Below are 19,695 nucleotides of genomic sequence, written 5' to 3' on the forward strand. Positions count from 1 at the left end.
ACATATAAATGTATTTTTCTATGTGTAGACTATTTTTCTTAGAACGCAAAATTTTAGCATATATGATTCTTAATCCTAGCCATATTATTATATATTCTCTTTAATTTATAATATAAAATAAAGATCAGTTTCAAAAATTCTCCCAAAGATGAACAAGATGCTATTGTTTTTTATTGTTGATATTTTCAAACTATATGAACCTTTTGCAGTTTAATCAGAGGCATGGTAAAAGTATGTTTTTTCTCACTTTGTAGATAAGAAAACTGAAGGGAAGAAGATGTGTGACTTACCTAAGCTTAAATAACTTGTATATAACAAATCAAGTAAGGTCAGTAGATTTTGGCCTGAATTCCCTCCCCCCCGTTTTTTTTTGTGTGTGTGTTTTTAGGGCTAAACTTGTGACATATGGAAGTTCCCAGACTAGGGATTGAATAGGAGCTGCAGCCGCCAGCCTATGCCACAGCCACAGCAACATGGGATCTGAGCTGTGTCTGTGACTTATACCACAGCTCACAGCAACACCGGATCCCCAACCCACTGAGTGAGGCCAGGGATCGAACCCCCATCCTCATGCATACTAGTCGGATTTGTTTCCCCTGTGCCACAGTGGGAACTCCCTGAGTTCCTTTCTTATGGCCAACAACACTCAAGGTAAACTAGAAGGTCTGAGACCCTACCATTGCCAACCCTAAACCTAAAGCCAATATTTGGTAAATTGACAGTCACACAGCACACATTAATTTGGGTCACAGACAACTTTACTGAAGAGCTAACAATGAATTCAGCCTTTTCTCAGCTGAGAATGGAGGCTAAATGCATTGAAGGACCAGCTGCTTCTTTATACCAGTAAATTTCTACTCCCTATCTGGACACTGTCTCCCAATCTCTGTCCACTTCATCTCGCACCTGTTCCTGTGCAGCACATTCCCTAAACACATGCTCAATTGTATCTTCTGAGTCTATCTCAGCAGTGCAAAATGATTGGCACAAATATGTCATTGGATAATCACAGAAACTAGCTCTGGCTTCCAGCCCAGATACACTCATTCTCTGCTTTTTTATTGGCCTCAGTGTCACATATTGTATCTCTTTTTACAAATGTGAAGCTGAAAGGCCACTGGTTATCATATGCTATGACAACAACAAGTGGCATCAAGCATAATAAATTTTCAAATACAAATCTGCCATATTCTATTTACAATTCAGTACCAATAAAACTTAAAGAAAAGAAAATAGTATAGATTTACTATAGATTTTCATCAGATTTCACAATGTTAATATTTTGCTATGAGTACTTTGATATTCTGTCTATAATAATGTAATATTAATGTGCATTTCAATATTTTTCTGAAATACTATGGAGTATAATGCAACCTAGTCCTAAGTGTTCCTGAGAGTATTTTCTAAATTAAAGATCACATCCAGGATTTCAAATTGAATTTAAGTGTTATGTTTCTTGTCCTTTAATCTGGAACCATTTTTCAGTTTTTCTTTGCCTTTAATGAGCTTAGTATTTTTGAAGAGTACAGGTCATTTACATCATACAATACTGTTCAATTTAGATTTGACTAGTGTTTATGCAGAATGAGAATATTCATTTTTGACAGTAATACCCCACAGCAGTGATATTGTGTCCGCTTGAGTGCATTTTTTCTTTTTTTTTTTTTTTTTGCTTTTTAGGGTGACACTTGCAGCATATGGAGGTTCCCAGGCTAGGGGTCGAATCCAAGCTGCAGCTGCTGGCCTACTCCAGAGCCACAGCAATGTGGGATCCAAGCTGTGTCTGTAATCTACACCACAGCTCACAGCAAGGCCGGATCCTTAACCCTCTGAGTGAGGCAAGGGATTGAACTCGCGTCCTCATGGATGCTAGTTGGGTTCGTTATCCACTGAGCCACGATGGGAACTCCTCGAGTGCATCTTGTTAAAAAAAACCTGACGTTTATTTTTCTTTCTTTCTTTCTTTCTTTTTTTTTTATCTTTTTGCTATTTCTTTGGGCTGCTCCCGCGGCATATGGAGGTTCCCAGGCTAGGGGTCGAATCGGAGCTGCAGCCACCGGCCTACGCCAGAGCCACAGCAACGCGGGATCCGAGCCGCGTCTGCAACCTACACCACAGCTCACGGCAACGCTGGATCGTTAACCCACTGAGCAAGGGCAGGGACCGAACCCGCAACCTCATGGTTCCTAGTCGGATTCGTTAACCACTGCGCCACTCCGGGAACTCCTATTTTTCTATTATTGGTGATATGAATTTTGAACACTTGGATAACATGGTGTGGGCCAGGATTCTCAACTATAAAGTTACTGTGTTTCATTTGGTATTCATGAGAACCTTGTGGAGAGACTGATGAAATTAGGTAAATTCTGTTTTCCTTTATTTATTTGATATTGAGTTTTACTTATTGATATTTTAATTTTTTCCTTAAGTTTTTCCGAGATATTGATGTACAATATATGTAACTTCAAGGTGTACAATGTGGTGATTTATACATGTATATACTGCAAATGTTTACCACAACCATGGTCATTAACCCATCTATTCCCTTACTTATTATACATTTTTTTTTGTAGTAAGAGCATTTAAGATCTATTCTCCTATCAACTTTCAAGTATGTAATACAGTATTGTGAATTATGTCACCAGGCGTAAATTAGATACCCCAAATTTATTCATTTTATTTTATTATTATTGTTTTTAATTGAAATATAGTTGATTTACAATGTTATGCACATTTCTGCTGTATAGCAAAGTGACCCAGTCATACATATACGTATGTGTGTGTGTATATATATATACATACACATTCATTTTTTAATATTATTTTCCATTATGGTCTATCTCAGGAGATTGGATAAACTATGCAGTACAACCTTATTGTCTATACATTCTAAATGTAATAGTTTGCATCTACTAACCCCAAACTCCCAGTCCATCCCACGCTCTCCCTTCTCTCCCTTGGCAACCGCAAGAGTGTTCTCCATGTCTGTGAGTCTGTTTCTGTTTTGTAGTTAGGTTCATTTGTGCCCTATTTTAGGTTCTATATGTCAGTGATATCATCTGGTGTTTGTCGTTCTTGTTCTGACTTACTTCACTTAGTATGATGTTCTCTAGTTACATCCATGTGGCTGTGAGTGGCATTATTTTGTTCTTTTTTATGGCTGAGTAGATTTTCATTATATATAGGTACCATATCAATCCATTCATCTGTTGATGGACATTTAGGTTTTTTCCATGTCTTGGGTATTATGAATAGTGCTGCAATGAACATGGGGGTAGATGCATCTTTTTGAATTATAGTTATGTATGCATATAAGCCCAGTAGTGGAATTTCTGGATCATATGGTAGTTCTAGATTTAATTTTCCAAGAAACCTACATACTGTTTTCCATAGTGGTTGTACCAATTTACATTCCCCCTAACAGTGTAGGAGAGTTCCCCTTTCTCCATACCCTCTCCAGCATTTGTTATTTGTAGACATATTAATGATGGCCATTCTGACCAGTGTGAGGTAGTACCTCATTATAGTTTTGATTTGCATTTTGCTAATAATTAGTGATGTTGAGCATCTTCTTATGTGCCTACTGGCCATCCATATATCTTCTTTGGAGAAATATCTATTTAGGTCTTCTGCACTTTTTTTTTCTTTTTTAAAAATTTTATTGAAGTATAGTTGAATTACAATGTTGTGATAATTCCCACTGTACAACAAAGTGATTCAGTTATACATATACACACTTTCATTCTTTTTCAGTTTCTTTTCCCATAAAGATCATCACAGAATATTGGGTGAGTTCCCTCTGCTATTCAGGAGGTCCCTGTTGGCCAATCATTGCATATATCCCAGTGTGCATATGCCAATCCCAAATCCCCAGTCCATCCCTCCCCCTACATGTTCCCTTTGGTAACTATAAGTTTGTTTTCAAAGTCTGTGAGTATTTCTGCAGTATCTTTTTGTTTTAAGATTCCACTTATAAGTGATATCATATGATGTTTGTTTTTCACTGTCTAACTTCACTTAGTATGATAATCTCTAGGGTCATCCATGTTGCTGTAAACAGCATTATTTCATTCTTTTTCATGGATGAATAATATTCCATTGTATATGCATATACTATATCTTCTTTATAGGCCAGCATATATTTGGGTCTTGTTTTTGTATCCATTTAGCCAGGCTACATCTTTTGGTTAGAGCATTTATTCCATTTACAGTTAAGGTAATTATTGACATCTGTGTTCTTTTTGCCATTTTGTTAATTATTTTGGATTTGTTTTTGTTGTTTTTTTCTCTTCCCTTCTTTTATTCTCTTATCTTATGGTTTGATGACTGTCTTTAATGTTGTGTTTTAATTGTTTTTTATTTTGTTTTTGTCTTTTTAGGGCTGTAACCACAGCATATGGAGGTTCTCAGGCTATGGGTCATATTGGAGCTGCAGCTGCTGGCCTACACCACAGTCACAGCAACACCAGATCCAAGCTGCATCTTCTACCTACACCACAGCTCATGGCAACACTGGATCCTTGACCCCTGAGCAAGGCCAGAGATAACAGCTGTGCTCATGGATACTAGTTAGATTCATTTCTGCTGAGCCACGATGGGAACTCCCTAATTGATTTTTCTTATTTGTGTGTGTGTGTGTGTGTGTGTGTGTGTGTGTATGTGTGTGTGTGTGTATGTGTGTTTGTATTATAGATTTTTGGTTTGTGGTTACCACAATGTTTTGATATAGGAGTCTTGTATATATAGTGTGTGTGTGTGTTTGTGTGTATGATCTTTATGATTTCCTTCCTTCTGCTGACTTTAGGTTTTGTTTGTTCTTCCTGATTCCTTTTTTTTCTCTTCTCTTCTCTTCCTCTTCCCCTTCTCTTCCTCCCTCTCCCCTATCCTCCCCATCTGCCCTCCCATTCCCCCCCCCTCCTCTTCTTCCTCTTCCTCTTCTTCTCCTTCTCCTCCTCCTCCTTCTCTCTCTCTTTTCCCCTTTTGTTCTACTTAGTTATGTGGAGATTGACCTTTTTGGAAGTCTGAAGTCTTCTGCCAGTGTTCAGTAGATGTTCTGTGCTAATCATTGTGCATGTAGATTTTTTTTAATGTTGTTTGTGGGAGAAAGTGTGCTCCATGTCCTACTCCTCTGTCGTCTTGATCGCAGATACTAATTTATCATTTTAAAGTTGAGAGTTATACTCTTTGACTGACATTTTCTGTTTCTCCCAACCCCAGTCCCTAGCAGCTACCATTTTACTTATTATTTCTCTGAGGTTTTTTTTGATTTCACATCAAAGTGAGAACATATAATACTTGTCTTTCTCTTTCTGCTTTATGTCGCCTAGCATAATACTCTCAAGGTCTATCCATGTTTTTGCAAAAGGCAAGATTTCCTTCTTTTTCAAGGCTGAATTATATTTCATTATATATATATATAATGTTATATATAATAAATTATATATAACTATATAGCTGAATTATATTTCATTATATATATAATGTTATATATAATAAATTATATATAACTATATATAATTGCATATTATGTAAGTAATGTTCTTTATACATTCATCTTTTGATGGATGCTTAGTTTGTTTCCATGTCTTAACTATTGTGAATAATTCTGCACTCTCTCTTTTTCTCAGTTACTCTTGCTAAAGCTTGTCAGTTTTGTTTTTCTTTTCAAAAAACCAACTCCTTGTCGGTGAGGTCCCAGGATACCACGGTCCTGGAGACCCTGTCCAATGACTTCAGCATGGACAACATCAGTGACAGTGGGGCCTCCAATGAGACAACCAGTGCCCTTCAGGAAAATTCGCTCGCCGATTTTTCTTTGCCCCAGACTCCCCAAACTGACAACCCATCCGAGGGCCGAGGGGAAGGCGTCTCCAAGTCATACAGTGATCATGGTTTCTATTCCCCTTCGTCCACCCTGGGAGACTCACCTTCAGTTGATGACCCCTTGGAATATCAGGCGGGCCTCCTGGTGCAGAATGCCATTCAACAAGCCATCGCCAAGCAGGTGGACAGAGCTGCGTCTGAAACCAACAAGAGGAGAGCAGAACAGCAGGGACCTCAGGCCAGTGCAGAGGAAGCTGGAACCAGGGCTCCCAGCTCAGAGAAGCCTCAGGGCATGTTCGAACCACCTCAGGTGTCCTCTCCTGTTCAAGAGAAAAGGGATGTATTGCCAAAGATTCTGCCTACTGAAGACAGGGCGCTCAGGGAAAGGGGGCCCTCCCAGACACTGCCGGCAGTGCAGCTCAGTGGCCCCATAAACATGGAAGAGACCAGGCCGGAAGGGAGCTACTTCAGCAAGTACTTGGAGGCGGCTGAGTTAAGAAGCACAGCCTCGCTCCTGGCCACTCAAGAGTCCGATGTGATGGTTGGGCCCTTCAAGCTGAGGTCCAGGAAGCAACGGACTTTGTCCATGATTGAAGAAGAGATCCGAGCTGCCTGGGAAAGGGAAGAGGAGCTGAAGAGGCAGAGGCAAGTCTTGCAGAGTACCCCAAGCCCCAGGGCAAAGAATGCCCCATCACTGCCCTCCCGAACACCAACACCGTGCTACAAAACTGCTCCAGGGAAAATAGAGAAAGTCAAACCTCCTCCATCCCCCACACCTGAAGGTCCCAGCTTGCAGCCTGACTTAGCCCCCGAAGAGGCTGCCGGAACGCAGCGGCCCAAGAATCTGATGCAGACCCTCATGGAAGATTATGAGACACACAAATCTAAAAGGCGCGAGAGAATGGATGATAGTAGTGTCCTTGAGGCCACACGTGTTAATTGAAGAAAGAGCGCCTTGGCCTTGCGCTGGGAGGTGGGGATCTATGCCAACCAAGAAGAAGAGGACAATGAATAATCAACTTCTTTCCACCCCAGGAATTTTCTTTGGTGCTTGGGTTCCCAAGAAACCAAGAAATCAACACATCGAAGCATTTTAATACAATATTTATTAAAGTGCAAACAAACTCAGCAATCCTTGTGTAGACCAGACGCTGCAGTGTACAATGATGAACAATAAAGTGAAAGAAAAAAGTCCACCCATTAATTCGAACTCCCAGGAGTCAAAAGAGAAAGGATTTTTTTTGGGGGGGGAGGGGGCCTCAAAGGATCGCCTGGGTTTAAACTGATCCACAGTTGATCCAAAAGGACAAAGAAGCTACAAGCAAATCGACGTGGTTGCTATGGGCAGAACCAAGACCAGCCTCGCTGGGTGATGAGGACAACAATGGTAACAGAGCCATTTGGAGAGCCACCGAGCTGGCGCCATCCACCCGGCAGAGACTTCCCCACGCCTACGCCTGTTTCCCACCCATCACAGCATCAGAGGTGTTGGGCTAATTCCATTTACTCCAGCAGCCATAAAATGAATCATGTTTCTCTCTTGATTTTTGCCCAGAAGAGGGCAAAAATGATTCCATGTTTCTTCTTTAAGTGTTTTTAATTGGGCTCAATTAAGGATCACAATCCATATTTTGAAGACAATATTTCTTCACGTTGCAGACACAGTCTGTTCTACATTAGGAGGTTGAGAAAGGGGGAGAAAGCCAAACCAAATGGATTCTTTTAGCTTTAGGATCTTGTCTGCTTATGATATTGACAGAGCTGCAATTTATGAGAATACATTTTCACAATTCTGTTTCTTCCTATGAAAACTATATTTAGCGGGCAACAACTATTTTTGTGATGGGATGGGGGAATATATCCATGTATAAAACCTGTAACATTGGACAGCTTGGTTCAAGAGGGGAGGGGTATTTTTAGAGTGGCGGTAATTGGAAAAAAAAAAAAGGTGAACTCTGCCTTTGAGAGGTAGATGACAAGACATAAAAAGGTGTTTATAACTATATTTTATATATAAAGTGGACCTTCAAGGGAGTAGGAAGAATCATAGACTATTTTGGATCAATCAGAAAGGAAACAGTAAAGAAAGCTCATGAAAGGTAGAGAAGAAGGGAAGGAGGGAGAGTGGGAATAAAAGGAAGGAAGAGATATTATTTTTGATGAGCAACCAGTGTTTTTCAGGATGACACAGAGAAAAATATAGAATAGAAATTTAAGTGCAGGCTTAGGATGAGCTACAAATTCTAAAGACGGTGTATGTCTGTGTGCGCGTCTGTGTATTTGTGAGTATACACATGCCTTTGTGGGTTTGCATAAAGCATGTGTGTGCTCACAAGTAAGGATGTATGTGTGTGTGTGTGTGTGTGTGTGTGTGTGTGTATGTGTGTGTGTGTGTGAGAGAGAGAGAGAGGATTAACGTTCCAGAATGATCATGGGACAAGGATGTTCACTTATTTCCTCTGAAGCTCTTTGCCAGCATCAGGAATGAGTGAGAATTTCTTTTTTATGAAAAGACTATAGAGGTTTCAAGCAGATGCAGTATTTGTAATATTAAGTTGACTTAACTCATGTGAACTCGCATGAGTCACAATGGCAAAGTTTTGGGCAGTTTTGTAGTTTGGCATTTAGAAAAGTACCATATTTATTCTCATGCTTCGTATTCCTGCTTAGTATACGCTAGAGGATGCCAGTTTTACTCTTTCTGTCATTTAAAGCAATATGATAAGGGTATTCAATCCTTGCATACCCTCAATTTCTGGATGAGAAAATTTTCAGTTCTGGAGAAGAGGAAAAAAAAAAAAACAAAACTGACCAGCCTTCTTCTTTTTTCCCCATTTGTTTTAAAACTATAGGTTTTGAAAAAGCAATAAGTCAGACATTACTAAAATCCTTTTTTGTTTTTATATTATTTCGTAATACGTTATCCTGACAAGTAGTTTTATATTATTTTGCTAATACGTTATCCTGACAAGTAGCAGTTCCACCTTGTACAGAGATATCATGCGCATTACATTTCATTAGACGAGGGTTGACTTTACAGGGAAGTTTATTCCTCAAGAAGTGGTGGACATAAAGTAGAAATGGAACTGTCTGAAAGCTTCCAAGGATCCTTTAAAACTGCCGAGGGAGCCTACAGTTTGAAGTCACATTCTACAAATGGGTAGTTGGTGCTGTCTTTCAATGGTTCATTCTCCCGAACATTCTGAATGAATAAATCAACACAACATGCTATTGAGACTGGGGATACGAAACAATAAGATCCCCACTGTTGGGAATTCATTTGCAGGTGGGGGAGGCTGGCGTGGGAACACACCTTCCCAGGAAAGTGAGATCAGTGTTAGATGAGGAGTCCTGACAGGTGAAACAGGGGGCACCCAGGAAGTATGCTTTGCCTGAAGGTTCTTCAGCGTTCCCAAGGCAGGCATAGGAATGGGACTGTAAGACCAGCAAAAAGAACCTCCAGGCTCGGAAGAGGCGACTCCCCTTAATCACTCACGAGAAGCGGTCTTGATGCAAACAGCAAGAGGATTTTTATTCCAAGCGCGCTGGGGCCCACAGTCATACACCACGCAGGGGTAGAGGACTGCGGCCCCGAGTGTGGAGTCGGGACAGCTTTTATGGGGTTCACAACAAAGCCCGCGCTTCGTGGACCAATTAATTTAAATTGTTTTGGAGTTACACATTTGCGCATGTTTCGGGGTGGGGGAGACATGTTGTCACCAAGATATGTGTATCAACATTTCAACATCTTTATGGCGCAACCAATTTGAGGTTGCTTTAGAGATTAACCTCCTCTCCTTCTATCTTTTGCAAGCAGTTTTACAGAAGCTAAACAAGCAGTTAGAAACTCCCTTTTCTTGTTATCTCAAATAGTTTCAAGAAGTTTCATGCCTAGAGACACGTACTCAGGGCCTATTTTACTTCCGCATATTTTAAAACAGCAAAAAAAACCTAACCTTTTACCTATAAGGAACAAACTCTGGAATTCAGAACAATTTTAAGCTTCTCATTAGCTTAGGTTGTATTTTCATCCTTTCAGGACCAGATGGGGCAGCAGCTCCACGGGGCCCAGGGGCAGCTAGGATATCTTGGAGAGCAGAATGGTTCTAGGGGTTGCACAAGAAAATGAGACACGGCTCAAGATTTCTGGACTACCCCTGGGTCTGGTAGTGACCATGGACTTGGTAACAGAGGAATGCCCCATCTTTTGCAAGAGGACACCGTCTTCAGGACGTCCCTGGAGTTTTTGGTCTGTTTTGAAGGAAACCGCGTATGCACCTTATACCTACGTTTGAGATGAGAACGGACAGCTGAAAAGAAAGCTTAGGAGGCCATGCAATTCCTGGACTCGCTTTAGAGGCGGACCAAGTGGTGTCTGACTGCAGTTGATTGACCCAGCCACGCATATGACACAGAGTTGCAGAGCGGGGCTCCTTTGGTCCACACTCCGAATAGGGGCCCAATGCAGCGTTTCTCTGACCCTCCCACAGTCCCAAAGCCGTTTAACTGTGGCCCCTACATCTCCATCATTTGCTTGTTCCCTTCTGATGACCGTCATCAATGTCCTCGCTCCACTCACTCATAATCCCCTTAAAATGTAAATTAATCCCCTTGGAAGAAGGGCCAGGTTTTCTCTGTGCTCTTGAGATTTTGTGTTTTTCTTTTCTTTTTTTTTAGTCATTGGAGGAACATTGGGCCACGGCTGTGTACATAGCACTGTGCTAGGCTCTTGGACCCCAAATGAACCCCTTTAACATTGTGAAGAGGCAGCAGATCCTGGAGGAAAGTCATCTCTACCTACTTCATTGAGAAGAAGAGGCTGGTCCCCAACTTGGCCTCCGATGCTCGTCCCTGCCCCCAAATAGCACGTAAGCTTGTTAATCTCAACTAGAACAAATGTTTAGATTCTGTAGATGTTAAAAAGCTTTCCTGAAAGTATTCGATTCTGCAGTGTTTATAGATGCACACTTTCCTCCGGAATTAACTGCTGACATTCCTTGGCTTTCTCATCCAAAAATTATGGAAACAGGTTCTGTCAGTGGCAGGAGGCTGGGCTGTGTCCTACATGGATGACACAGTGCTATTTCCTCGCCTCTTTACACCCATGCATGCTGCCCACCCTAAAAATGACATATAGACAGTATATAGATCAATGTCCACACATGTACACAACACACACACGCACACACAAGGCGTAACAAACACTAAAACAGTGTTGACTCTTGTCTCTGAAGACAAATCAAACATTTTTTCCAACTAAAGAATGGATGTAATTAAACTATGTATTGAAAAAAAAATAGCCTAAGTGTTTAGAGATGGTGACTATATCCAATTTTAGTGACAGAACCAATTTCCTGAATTTTAAGCCTTCAGTGAGTGAGCTGCCAATTTTGATTTTGTGTTGCTCTTTACCCAAAGGACTTTTTAAATTTTTTTTCTTTTTGGAGGAGGGGGGCAAAAAGCAGCAATACTGTGTTTGAGAATTCTACTCTGTATCTGGCTCTCCTGTGTACGTTAACCACTTAAATGTTATTATCCTGCTTCGGTTTTATAGTGATTGTGAGGCATTCGATGCAAGTATACAATTATTTTCTCATTAAAACCTGGTGTGTGTTGTGTTTTTGTAAAAAAAAAAAAAAACCAACTCTTTGTCTTGTTGGTCTTTTTTTTTTTTTTTTTTTTTTTTTTGCTTTTATGGTATCTCTATTTATTTCTACTTTGATCATTATGATTTTCTTCTTTCTAAATTTGCGCTTAGTTTGTTTCTCTTTTCCTAGTTACTTGTGGTAAAGGTATGTTGGTTGTTTGTGATCTTTCTCTTTCATTTTATCCTTATAAACTTACCTATTAGAACTGCTTTTGCTGGAGATTGGGACAAGATGGCAGAGTAGAAAGACTTAAGCTCACCTCCTCTCATGAAAATACCAAAATTACAACTAAACGTTGAATAACTATCAATAAAATAGACTGGAAATTAGAACTGCTTTTGCTGCATCCTGTAAGTTTTGGTATTTTGTATTTCTTTTTCTTTTTGCTTTTTAGGGCCGAGCCTATAGTATATGGAGGTTCCCAGGTCAGGGGTCGAATCGGAACTGTAGCCACAGCAATGCAGGATGCCGGCTGTGTCTTTGACCTACACCACAGCTCACAGCAACACTGGATCCTTAACCCACTGAGCGAGATCAGTGGGATTGAACCCATAAGCTCATGATTACTAGTAGGATTTGTTTCCTCTGTGCCACAATGGGAACTCTGGTATTTTGTATTTCTGTTTTCATTTGTATTAAAATATTTTTTTGATTTTCCATTTGATTTTTTTGACCTGTGGATGTTCGGGTGTGTGTTGTTTAGTTTCCACATGCTTGTAAATTTTCCAGTTTTCATGCTGTCATTGATATCTAGTTTCATATACCATTGTGGTCAGAAAAGATGCTTGCTATGAATTCAATCCTCTTACATTTGCTAAGTCTTCTTTTGTAACTTAACATATGACCAATCTATCTTGGAAAATGTTCTGTGTACACGTGATAAGAATGTTTGTGCTACTGTTGTTGGATGGAATGTTCTATATATGTTTGTTAGGTTCATTTGGATTAAAGTATATTTCCAATCCTGTGTCCTCATTGATTTGTTTTGATGATAGTTCCATTCTTGATTCTAAGTGAGGTATTAAAGTCCCCTACTCTTGTTACATTGTTGTCTATTTTACTCTTTTGTTCTGTTTGTGTTTGCTTAATATATTTAAGTGCTCTGATGTTGACTGAGTATATCTTTACAATTGTTGAATAAACTTTATGCTATTTTCTCCCTCCTACTCCTTCTGGGACTCCAGTAATTCATAGATAGTATCTTTTAATGGTATTCCATAATTCACATAGATTTTCTCTTTCTTTTTAATTTTTTTCTTTTTGCTCTCCTGACAGTATGATTTTAAATAAGTCTTATAATTCACCAATTCTCTCATTTGTTTGGTTGAGTCTGTTTTTGAAGTTGTTTATTGAATTCTTCAGAGCTGTCATTGTTCTCATAAATTAGGGTTTTTAAAAATAGTTTTGATTTCTTTGTTGAACTTTAATTTGTTCACATTTGTCTGTTTCACTCACTTTTTTTCAGATTTTTTCTTGTTCTTTGGAACACATTCCTTTATCTTCTAATTTTGTTTAACTTTCTCTGTCTTTATGAAAATTAGGTGAAACAGATTCCTATCCCAGTCTTGAGGCATCCCTGTGAATTCTGCATGTGCCCAGTGGCTTTGGTGGGAGAGCTGGATCTGAGGTGAGCATGGGCTGCATCTTCTCCTGGTGTGTGCTGGCAGGTGCCACCTTGGTGTGAGGTATGACTGGAGTTGGAAGGACTAGAGTGAGAGCGTTTCTCCTATTCTCACTGGCTGTTACCATTCTACTGGGGGTAGGTTTGGGGCCCAGGGGGCTGTAAGAGGAGCCCCAACTGAGTTGGGTTTCTGCTGGGTGTGATGATTATCTCCACCTTGGATACCTTGGATTGTTGCGATGGGTCCTTGCCAGGGCCTGAGGGCTTGGGGCTGCTCTTCTGTGCTGGTTTCACTCTTTTTCCAGTATCCATGGAGGCTGGATTGGAGCTGGAGTGGTTGTGCTATGCCACTGAGCTGCTTTCACTCCCATCCTGAAAGTGGTTTCCTCCCTGGAGCTAGTTTTGCTTCTCCCAAGGTGTTTTGTAGACAAAACACCCAGGCAGTTTTCTGTCTGCAGCCTCTGCATTTTGACAGGAAGACTGCTCTCTCTTTAAGAGTGAAGTCTTGGTTTCTTACAGCCCTCCTGTAAGCCCCACTGTTTTCCAAACCAGCTAAGGGGGTTTATCTTCCCATTGTCAGATTTCAGGACTGGGGTGCCTGATGTATGGCTGGAACATCTCACTCCCAAGCATTTTTCCTAATATTTACTTAATTATTTCTCCTCCATCTACTGCTTTAATCCAACTACCAGTCCTATTGTTTGTATTTAGTTTTATGTGTTTTTTCTCTAAATCGTATATTTTCTTACATATTTTTTTGCAGTTTCTTCTTTTTGCTTTTGGTTCGCTTTAAGGTATTCTAAGATATTTGCTTACTCAGACTGATAATTCAGTTATCAATAGTAACAATTCAATTATCAATTTCTTTGTTGTATAATTTAGTTTTAGGAAACCAATTTTGGAAATTTTATTGCACATAAACGATACTACTGATCAAAGTACGTAGCTGAATTTAATAGAACATTTAATTATTAGGAAGCGTATCTTCTAGATATTCAGCTTGGTCTTTTTGCATTTGCCTTAGCATTTGCTAGGAGTCGTGATTTTAAATTCTCTGCCTGTGGGTTTACAATTTTTCTTAAAAGCTTGGAGCATCTGAGATTCTTCACATATTCAACAAACTATCTTCTTTTTTTGGGGGGGCAGGGGGTGAGTGGGTAGATGGGCTATACCTTTTCCCATATGTCAGATCCTGTCTGACTTTTGTCTCTAAAGACTATCTCAAAAATATTTTCCTGGGGGAAAAAACTGTAACTGCAATGTATACATCTAAGGATGACCTGACCCCCTTGCTGTACAGTGGGAAAATAATAATAAAAAAAAAATATTTTCCTGTGATGGTCCTCACAAATTCTACGTTTAAATTGATGTTAACTGAGGAAGTTTTTAAAAATAGTTTTCTGGACATGATTTCTCAAAATTCTGATACAAGATATCTGCAGTGGAGTCATGTTTGTGATTTTTAAAGTATAAGTGTTCTGATGTGTACCAAAGCTGAAAAACAGTCTTTCTAGCAAATAGGACCAGGTGCATCAAATGTGCCTATACTTGGGAAAACTTGTAACATAGAGATGTTTAAAAAAACATCTATTTAAGAAAAATTTTCAATATGTTTGTTAAGACACAATTTATACAGATATGAATTTTTAATATTTTTATAAATTTAATTTAAATTTAGTACCATATATTTATTTTATTTCTTATGATAGCTACATAGTAAAAAGTTACGTCTTTGGGGATAATTTTGAGACGAGGCAAAACCAAGAGGTAATTTAGAACAGAGGCTCTTCTAAGTCCTATATGGAAAGTATGAAGTACAAAAATAGCTATGTTTATCCTCTTCTTTGATGGTACAATGAGACAAGAAGCCTCATCATTGCCCCTTTCATGTCTTTGTTCCTCAAAGTATAAATAAAAGGATTAAGCATAGGAGTCACCAAGCTGTAGAATAGGGACATGAGTTTGTTCCTATCCTGGGAGTTAGCAGCAGAAGGTTGCACATACATGCTAATTACTGGCCCATAGAAGAGAGATACAACAATAACATGAGAACTACATGTGTTAAAGGTCTTCTTCTTTCCCTCTGAGGACTGAATTCTGAGCACTGTAGCTACGATGAACCCATAGGAGACAAGAATAAGTGACAAGGGAACGAGGGAATAGAATGTTCCCACAATGGAGAGCATAGCTACATTGAATGTGGTATCAGTACATGACATCTTGATCATCACTGGGACCTCACACAAGAAATCATCTACCTTGTTGTTGCCACAAAGTGGCAGCTGGATGGTGAGGGATGACTGAAGCAAGGAGTTGACCAAACCACTTAGCCATGCCATGACCACTAGGAAGATACAGAGTTGCTGATGCATGATGACTGGGTACCTCAAAGGCTTGCAGATGGCCATGTAACGATCCATGGACATCACAGCTAAGAGGATGCATTCGGTGGCCCCCAAAAAGTGAAACATATAAAACTGAGTCACACAGCCTCCGTAGCTGATAGACTTATCTGGGCCCCAGAGGTTTAGCAGCAGTTGAGGGATGGTGGTTGTGGTAAAACAAAGGTCCAGGAAGGAGAGGTTGGAAAGGAAGAAGTACATAGGGCTGTCAAGATTCGGATCTACTCTGGATACCACTATAATTGAGATGTTTCCTACTAGTGTGCAGATGTAAGCTGCAAGCACTATTATGAAGAGTGGCATTTCCAACCAGGGATGGTCAGAGAAGCCCAAGAGAATGAAAACCTTTGGAGTACTTACATTTCTTGCATTCATGACTGTCGTTGCTCTTGTTCATGGACTTAATTCAAAATGAAGATGTATATTTCAGTATTAAATATTCTCGATGGTCAACTTATTCAGTTAAATAAAGTGAGTTATGAAGGGATTTTCTCTGTGATGTAACTCCAGTGATGTGAATTGATACTTGCAAGATGAAAACATGAATCAAAATGCCCCAAATTATTATTTTGTGGTACATCTAAAAGAAGATTAACAAATCTCTATATTTTACCTAGAGAATGTAATATAGAAAATTTTTATAGAATAATGATTAAGTAAAGGGATACCACAGTTTTTCTTTTTTTTTTTTATTTTTATTTTATTTATTTATTTATTTATTTTTTTGTCTTTTGTCTTTTTGTTGTTGTTGTTGTTGTTGTTGTTATTGTTGCTATTTCTTGGGCCGCTCCCGCGGCATATGGAGGTTCCCAGGCTAGGGGTCCAATCGGAGCTGTAGCCACCGGCCTACGCCAGAGCCACAGCAACTCGGGATCCGAGCCGTGTCTGCAACCTACACCACAGCTCACGGCAACGCCGGATCGTTAACCCACTGAGCAAGGGCAGGGATCGAACCCGCAACCTCATGGTTCCTAGTCGGATTCGTTAACCACTGCGCCACGACGGGAACTCCCCACAGTTTTTCTTATATTTGAGAAAATAATGAAATGGAAGAATGTTTCCCCAAACCCACCCGTGCTGACTTACCACATGTGTTCATTTCTTTCATCCTTAGTCTGCTAAACCTTATTATTCTCTGGTTGAATTTCTGAGTTTATTTAGGTAAGTTCAGAACTCTAGCTGGATTGGTCTGCTTCATATAGAAACAGCAAGAGAGAGCGCTTTCCCTTAGTCCTGTATCTCAAATCATAAAATGACTTTTGCAAAGATAAAACTTGTCATAGAAGAAAACACATGGTTAAAATGATTCCCAGTCAATGAAGACCTGCTGTATAGCACAGGGAAGCCTACCCAATATTCTGTGATAAGCTTTATGAGAAAAGAATCTGAAAAGGAATGGATGTGCGAGTCACTTTGTTGTACAGCAGAAATGATCACAACAATCTTTCTGTGCCATGAGGATTAATTAGTCCAATATGTGTGGCTACCCTTTTGCAAGTGTAATACTTTATGTTGGGTTAGTTATTTTCATTGAGTACAGTGTCCAGGTTGATTTATGCATCTGTATCTTCTAATTAATTTTTCTTTAGGTTGTATCCAAATATTAACATTGTACTTATCTCTGCCAAAAGAAGTCTTGTAAAGATTGCGTTTTCTTCCCTTTCATTTCCCCAAATTATTCTTATCACTCTTATCACAAAGTGCATGAGGCTGTGCAAAATGGTAAAGTCGATTAAGCTGAACAGATCGCTCCCACTCACATACAATACCTTCTTTAAATCAGTGTTGATATTCCATGGTAGTATTTCCCTTTCTTGCAAAAATTGACACTGATCTTTTTTTTTCCATCAGAATGAAATGTTAGTTGGAGGTAAATATTGAATATTCTCTCTGTGTTCAGTGTCTTCTTATCATAAGTCCTTAATATTATTCATTTGATTTGAAGGATCCTAAATATGTTCAGATGTGGAAACCTATTTTATTCTAAAATAATTGTTAAGGAAGTGTTCTTACTCTTTATAGAGCTGTGGGACATTTTTTCCATTGAGATAATAAACCTCAGTGGAAATTCTTGTCAAGAAACACTAGAAATTCCCTAGAGGGTATAATACTGCTAGGTTCCTTCTTGCCCAGTACAATGAAATGATAAATTTTGGCATTTTTCCTGTTGTGGAAAATTAGCTCAGGACTAAAAGAATCCCAGAAAAGCTAACCTACTTCAATAATTTCATAGACTATTTACTTGGATTTCAGGGAAAATTCGAGACAATTATTTTTGGTGTCAAGATACAATTTTCTTTTATTTATACTTTTTCTTGGGATATTATTTCCTGATATAATACATGTTGAGTAATTTTAATTTTACATAGAGAAAGAAGGAGCAGTCACCTTCCAATATGACTTTTAAGGAACTAAAAGTTTCTTGTTTTCAAATATTTTTCCACCAATAGCCTAGCATAGTATAGATTGACCTAACACTGACTATGTTAAAGTTCCACAAATGATTTTTTTTTTTGTCTTTTTGCCATTTCTTGGGCCGCTCCCAAGGCATATGGGAGTTCCCAGGCTAGGGGTCTAATTGGAGCTGTAGCCACTGGCCTACGCCAGAGCCACAGCAACGCGGGATTCGAGTCGCGTCTGCGACCTACACCACAGCTCACAGCAACGCTGGATCCTTAACCCACTGAGCAAGGGCAGGAATCGAACCCGCAACCTCATGATTCCTAGTCTGATTCGTTAACCACTGCGCCACGACGGGAACTCCTCACAAATGATTTAAATAATAAAAAATTGTATCAAGAAGAAATCAGTTTACAGAGTTTCATTAATTTATTCAATCAATAAATATTTTCAAATGCCCACTACACGTAACTTTCTCCATTGCTTCAAATATTAACATTGAAAAATTACAAAAATTTGCTGTAATGACATTTATTTGTAATAGAGAAATAAGAGATTGGTGCTTATTCTCAGTGTCTCAGTAAACTTGGCTACAGAATGATTGAAATGTTAGTGAAATAATGCACAATGGGTAATTTGATATGTGGCAAAACAGATTTTCATTTATTATTTTTAAAAAATTACATAACTTTCAGGTGTACAACATTGTAATTCATCATCTGTATACACTAGCAAGTGATCACCATCACAAGTCTAGTTGCCATCACGACTCCTTTTAGCTGTTTCACCCATGCCCCCAAACCCTTCCCCTCTGGTAACCCTAATTTGTTTGTACCTGTGAGTTTATTTTTGTTTTGTTTTTTGTTTGTTTTTTAGATTCCACATATAAGTGATATCTTACAGTATTTGGAAACCCCTGTGCTTCCAGTACCTGAATATCTGTTTCTTTCTTCAGGTTCACGGAGGTTTCAGCCCTAATTTCATCAAATACATTTGACACCTTTCTCTATCTCTTCTTTTTCTGGGATTCTTGTATTGCGAATGGTAGTATGCTTGACATTGTCCCAGAATTCTCTTAAACTATTCTTATTTAAAACAACAACAACAAAAAATGTTTTTGATGTCTGATTGGCTGATTTCTATTATTCTATTTTTTGGATTGCTTATATATTCTTCTGTATCATTTAATCTGTTGTTAATTCCCCCTAGTGAACTGAATTCTTCATTTCAGTTACTGTATTCTTCAGCTCGGACTGTTTCTTTATTATATTTTCTAGTTCTTTGGTGAAAGTCTGTGTTCTTATATTGCACCCCCTACCTAGCTTAGTTAACATTTTTGTTACTATTGCCTTGAACTTTTTATCTGGTAAATTATTTACCCCTGTTTCATTGGAGTTTTTCAGGGATTGTTTCTCATTCTTTCATTTAAAACATATTCTTCTGCCTTCTCATTTTGTTTAACTCTCTCTGTCTCTATGAAATTACGTGAAACTGTTCCCTATCCTAGTCTTGAAGGCTGTGACTTCAACTCACACTTATTAACAAAGCTGGTCACAGACCGTGAGTTCAACAGGAGGGAAAATTTAATCCTACCCTATTCCTAGAAGGTATGAGAAACCAAATATCTGTGGTCAGCCTTCAAGATTACCACTGTCTGCCTTTTAGTCACAAAATATTTCATTTATTCTTCCTCCACAGAAAATACATCTGTCTCCTTCTGAAAAGAGACATATACACATTTTTCATCCATTAATAAGATGCAGTTCAAAGTTCAGGGTCTCTGCTTGGCTAATAAAACTGT

The 19,695-nt window shown here is 39.0% G+C and overlaps 1 protein-coding gene, 1 long non-coding RNA gene and 1 pseudogene across 4 annotated transcripts in view; 2 read left to right on the forward strand and 1 right to left on the reverse strand.

Moving 5' to 3' along the window:
* The window catches only part of LOC110257996 (uncharacterized), an 819,260-nt gene that overhangs the window by 146,568 nt on the left and 652,997 nt on the right, over window positions 1-19,695 (forward strand). The window contains exons 5-6 of one of the 3 annotated variants that reach the window (XR_014809830.1): window positions 10,501-10,691; window positions 13,013-13,098. This is a non-coding gene — a long non-coding RNA (uncharacterized LOC110257996). Of the gene's footprint in view, window positions 1-10,444; window positions 10,692-13,012; window positions 13,099-19,695 lie in introns of those variants that run through there. The other 2 variants (XR_014809831.1, XR_014809828.1) reach the window with 2 other exon arrangements.
* Window positions 633-6,979, forward strand: LOC146401331 (A-kinase anchor protein 2 pseudogene; annotated as a pseudogene).
* On the reverse strand, window positions 14,925-15,869 carry LOC110259192 (olfactory receptor 2B11-like). Its single transcript, XM_021082518.2, has one exon. The coding sequence runs from the start codon at window positions 15,867-15,869 to the stop codon at window positions 14,925-14,927; it is 945 nt and encodes a 314-aa protein (XP_020938177.1).

The sequence above is a fragment of the Sus scrofa genome, chromosome 7 (genome assembly GCF_054392235.1).
Source record: "Sus scrofa isolate SSC_HxYL_T2T_F1_AM1 chromosome 7, Sscrofa_HxYL_maternal_Yorkshire_Landrace_v2.0, whole genome shotgun sequence".
Lineage (NCBI taxonomy): Eukaryota > Metazoa > Chordata > Mammalia > Artiodactyla > Suidae > Sus > Sus scrofa.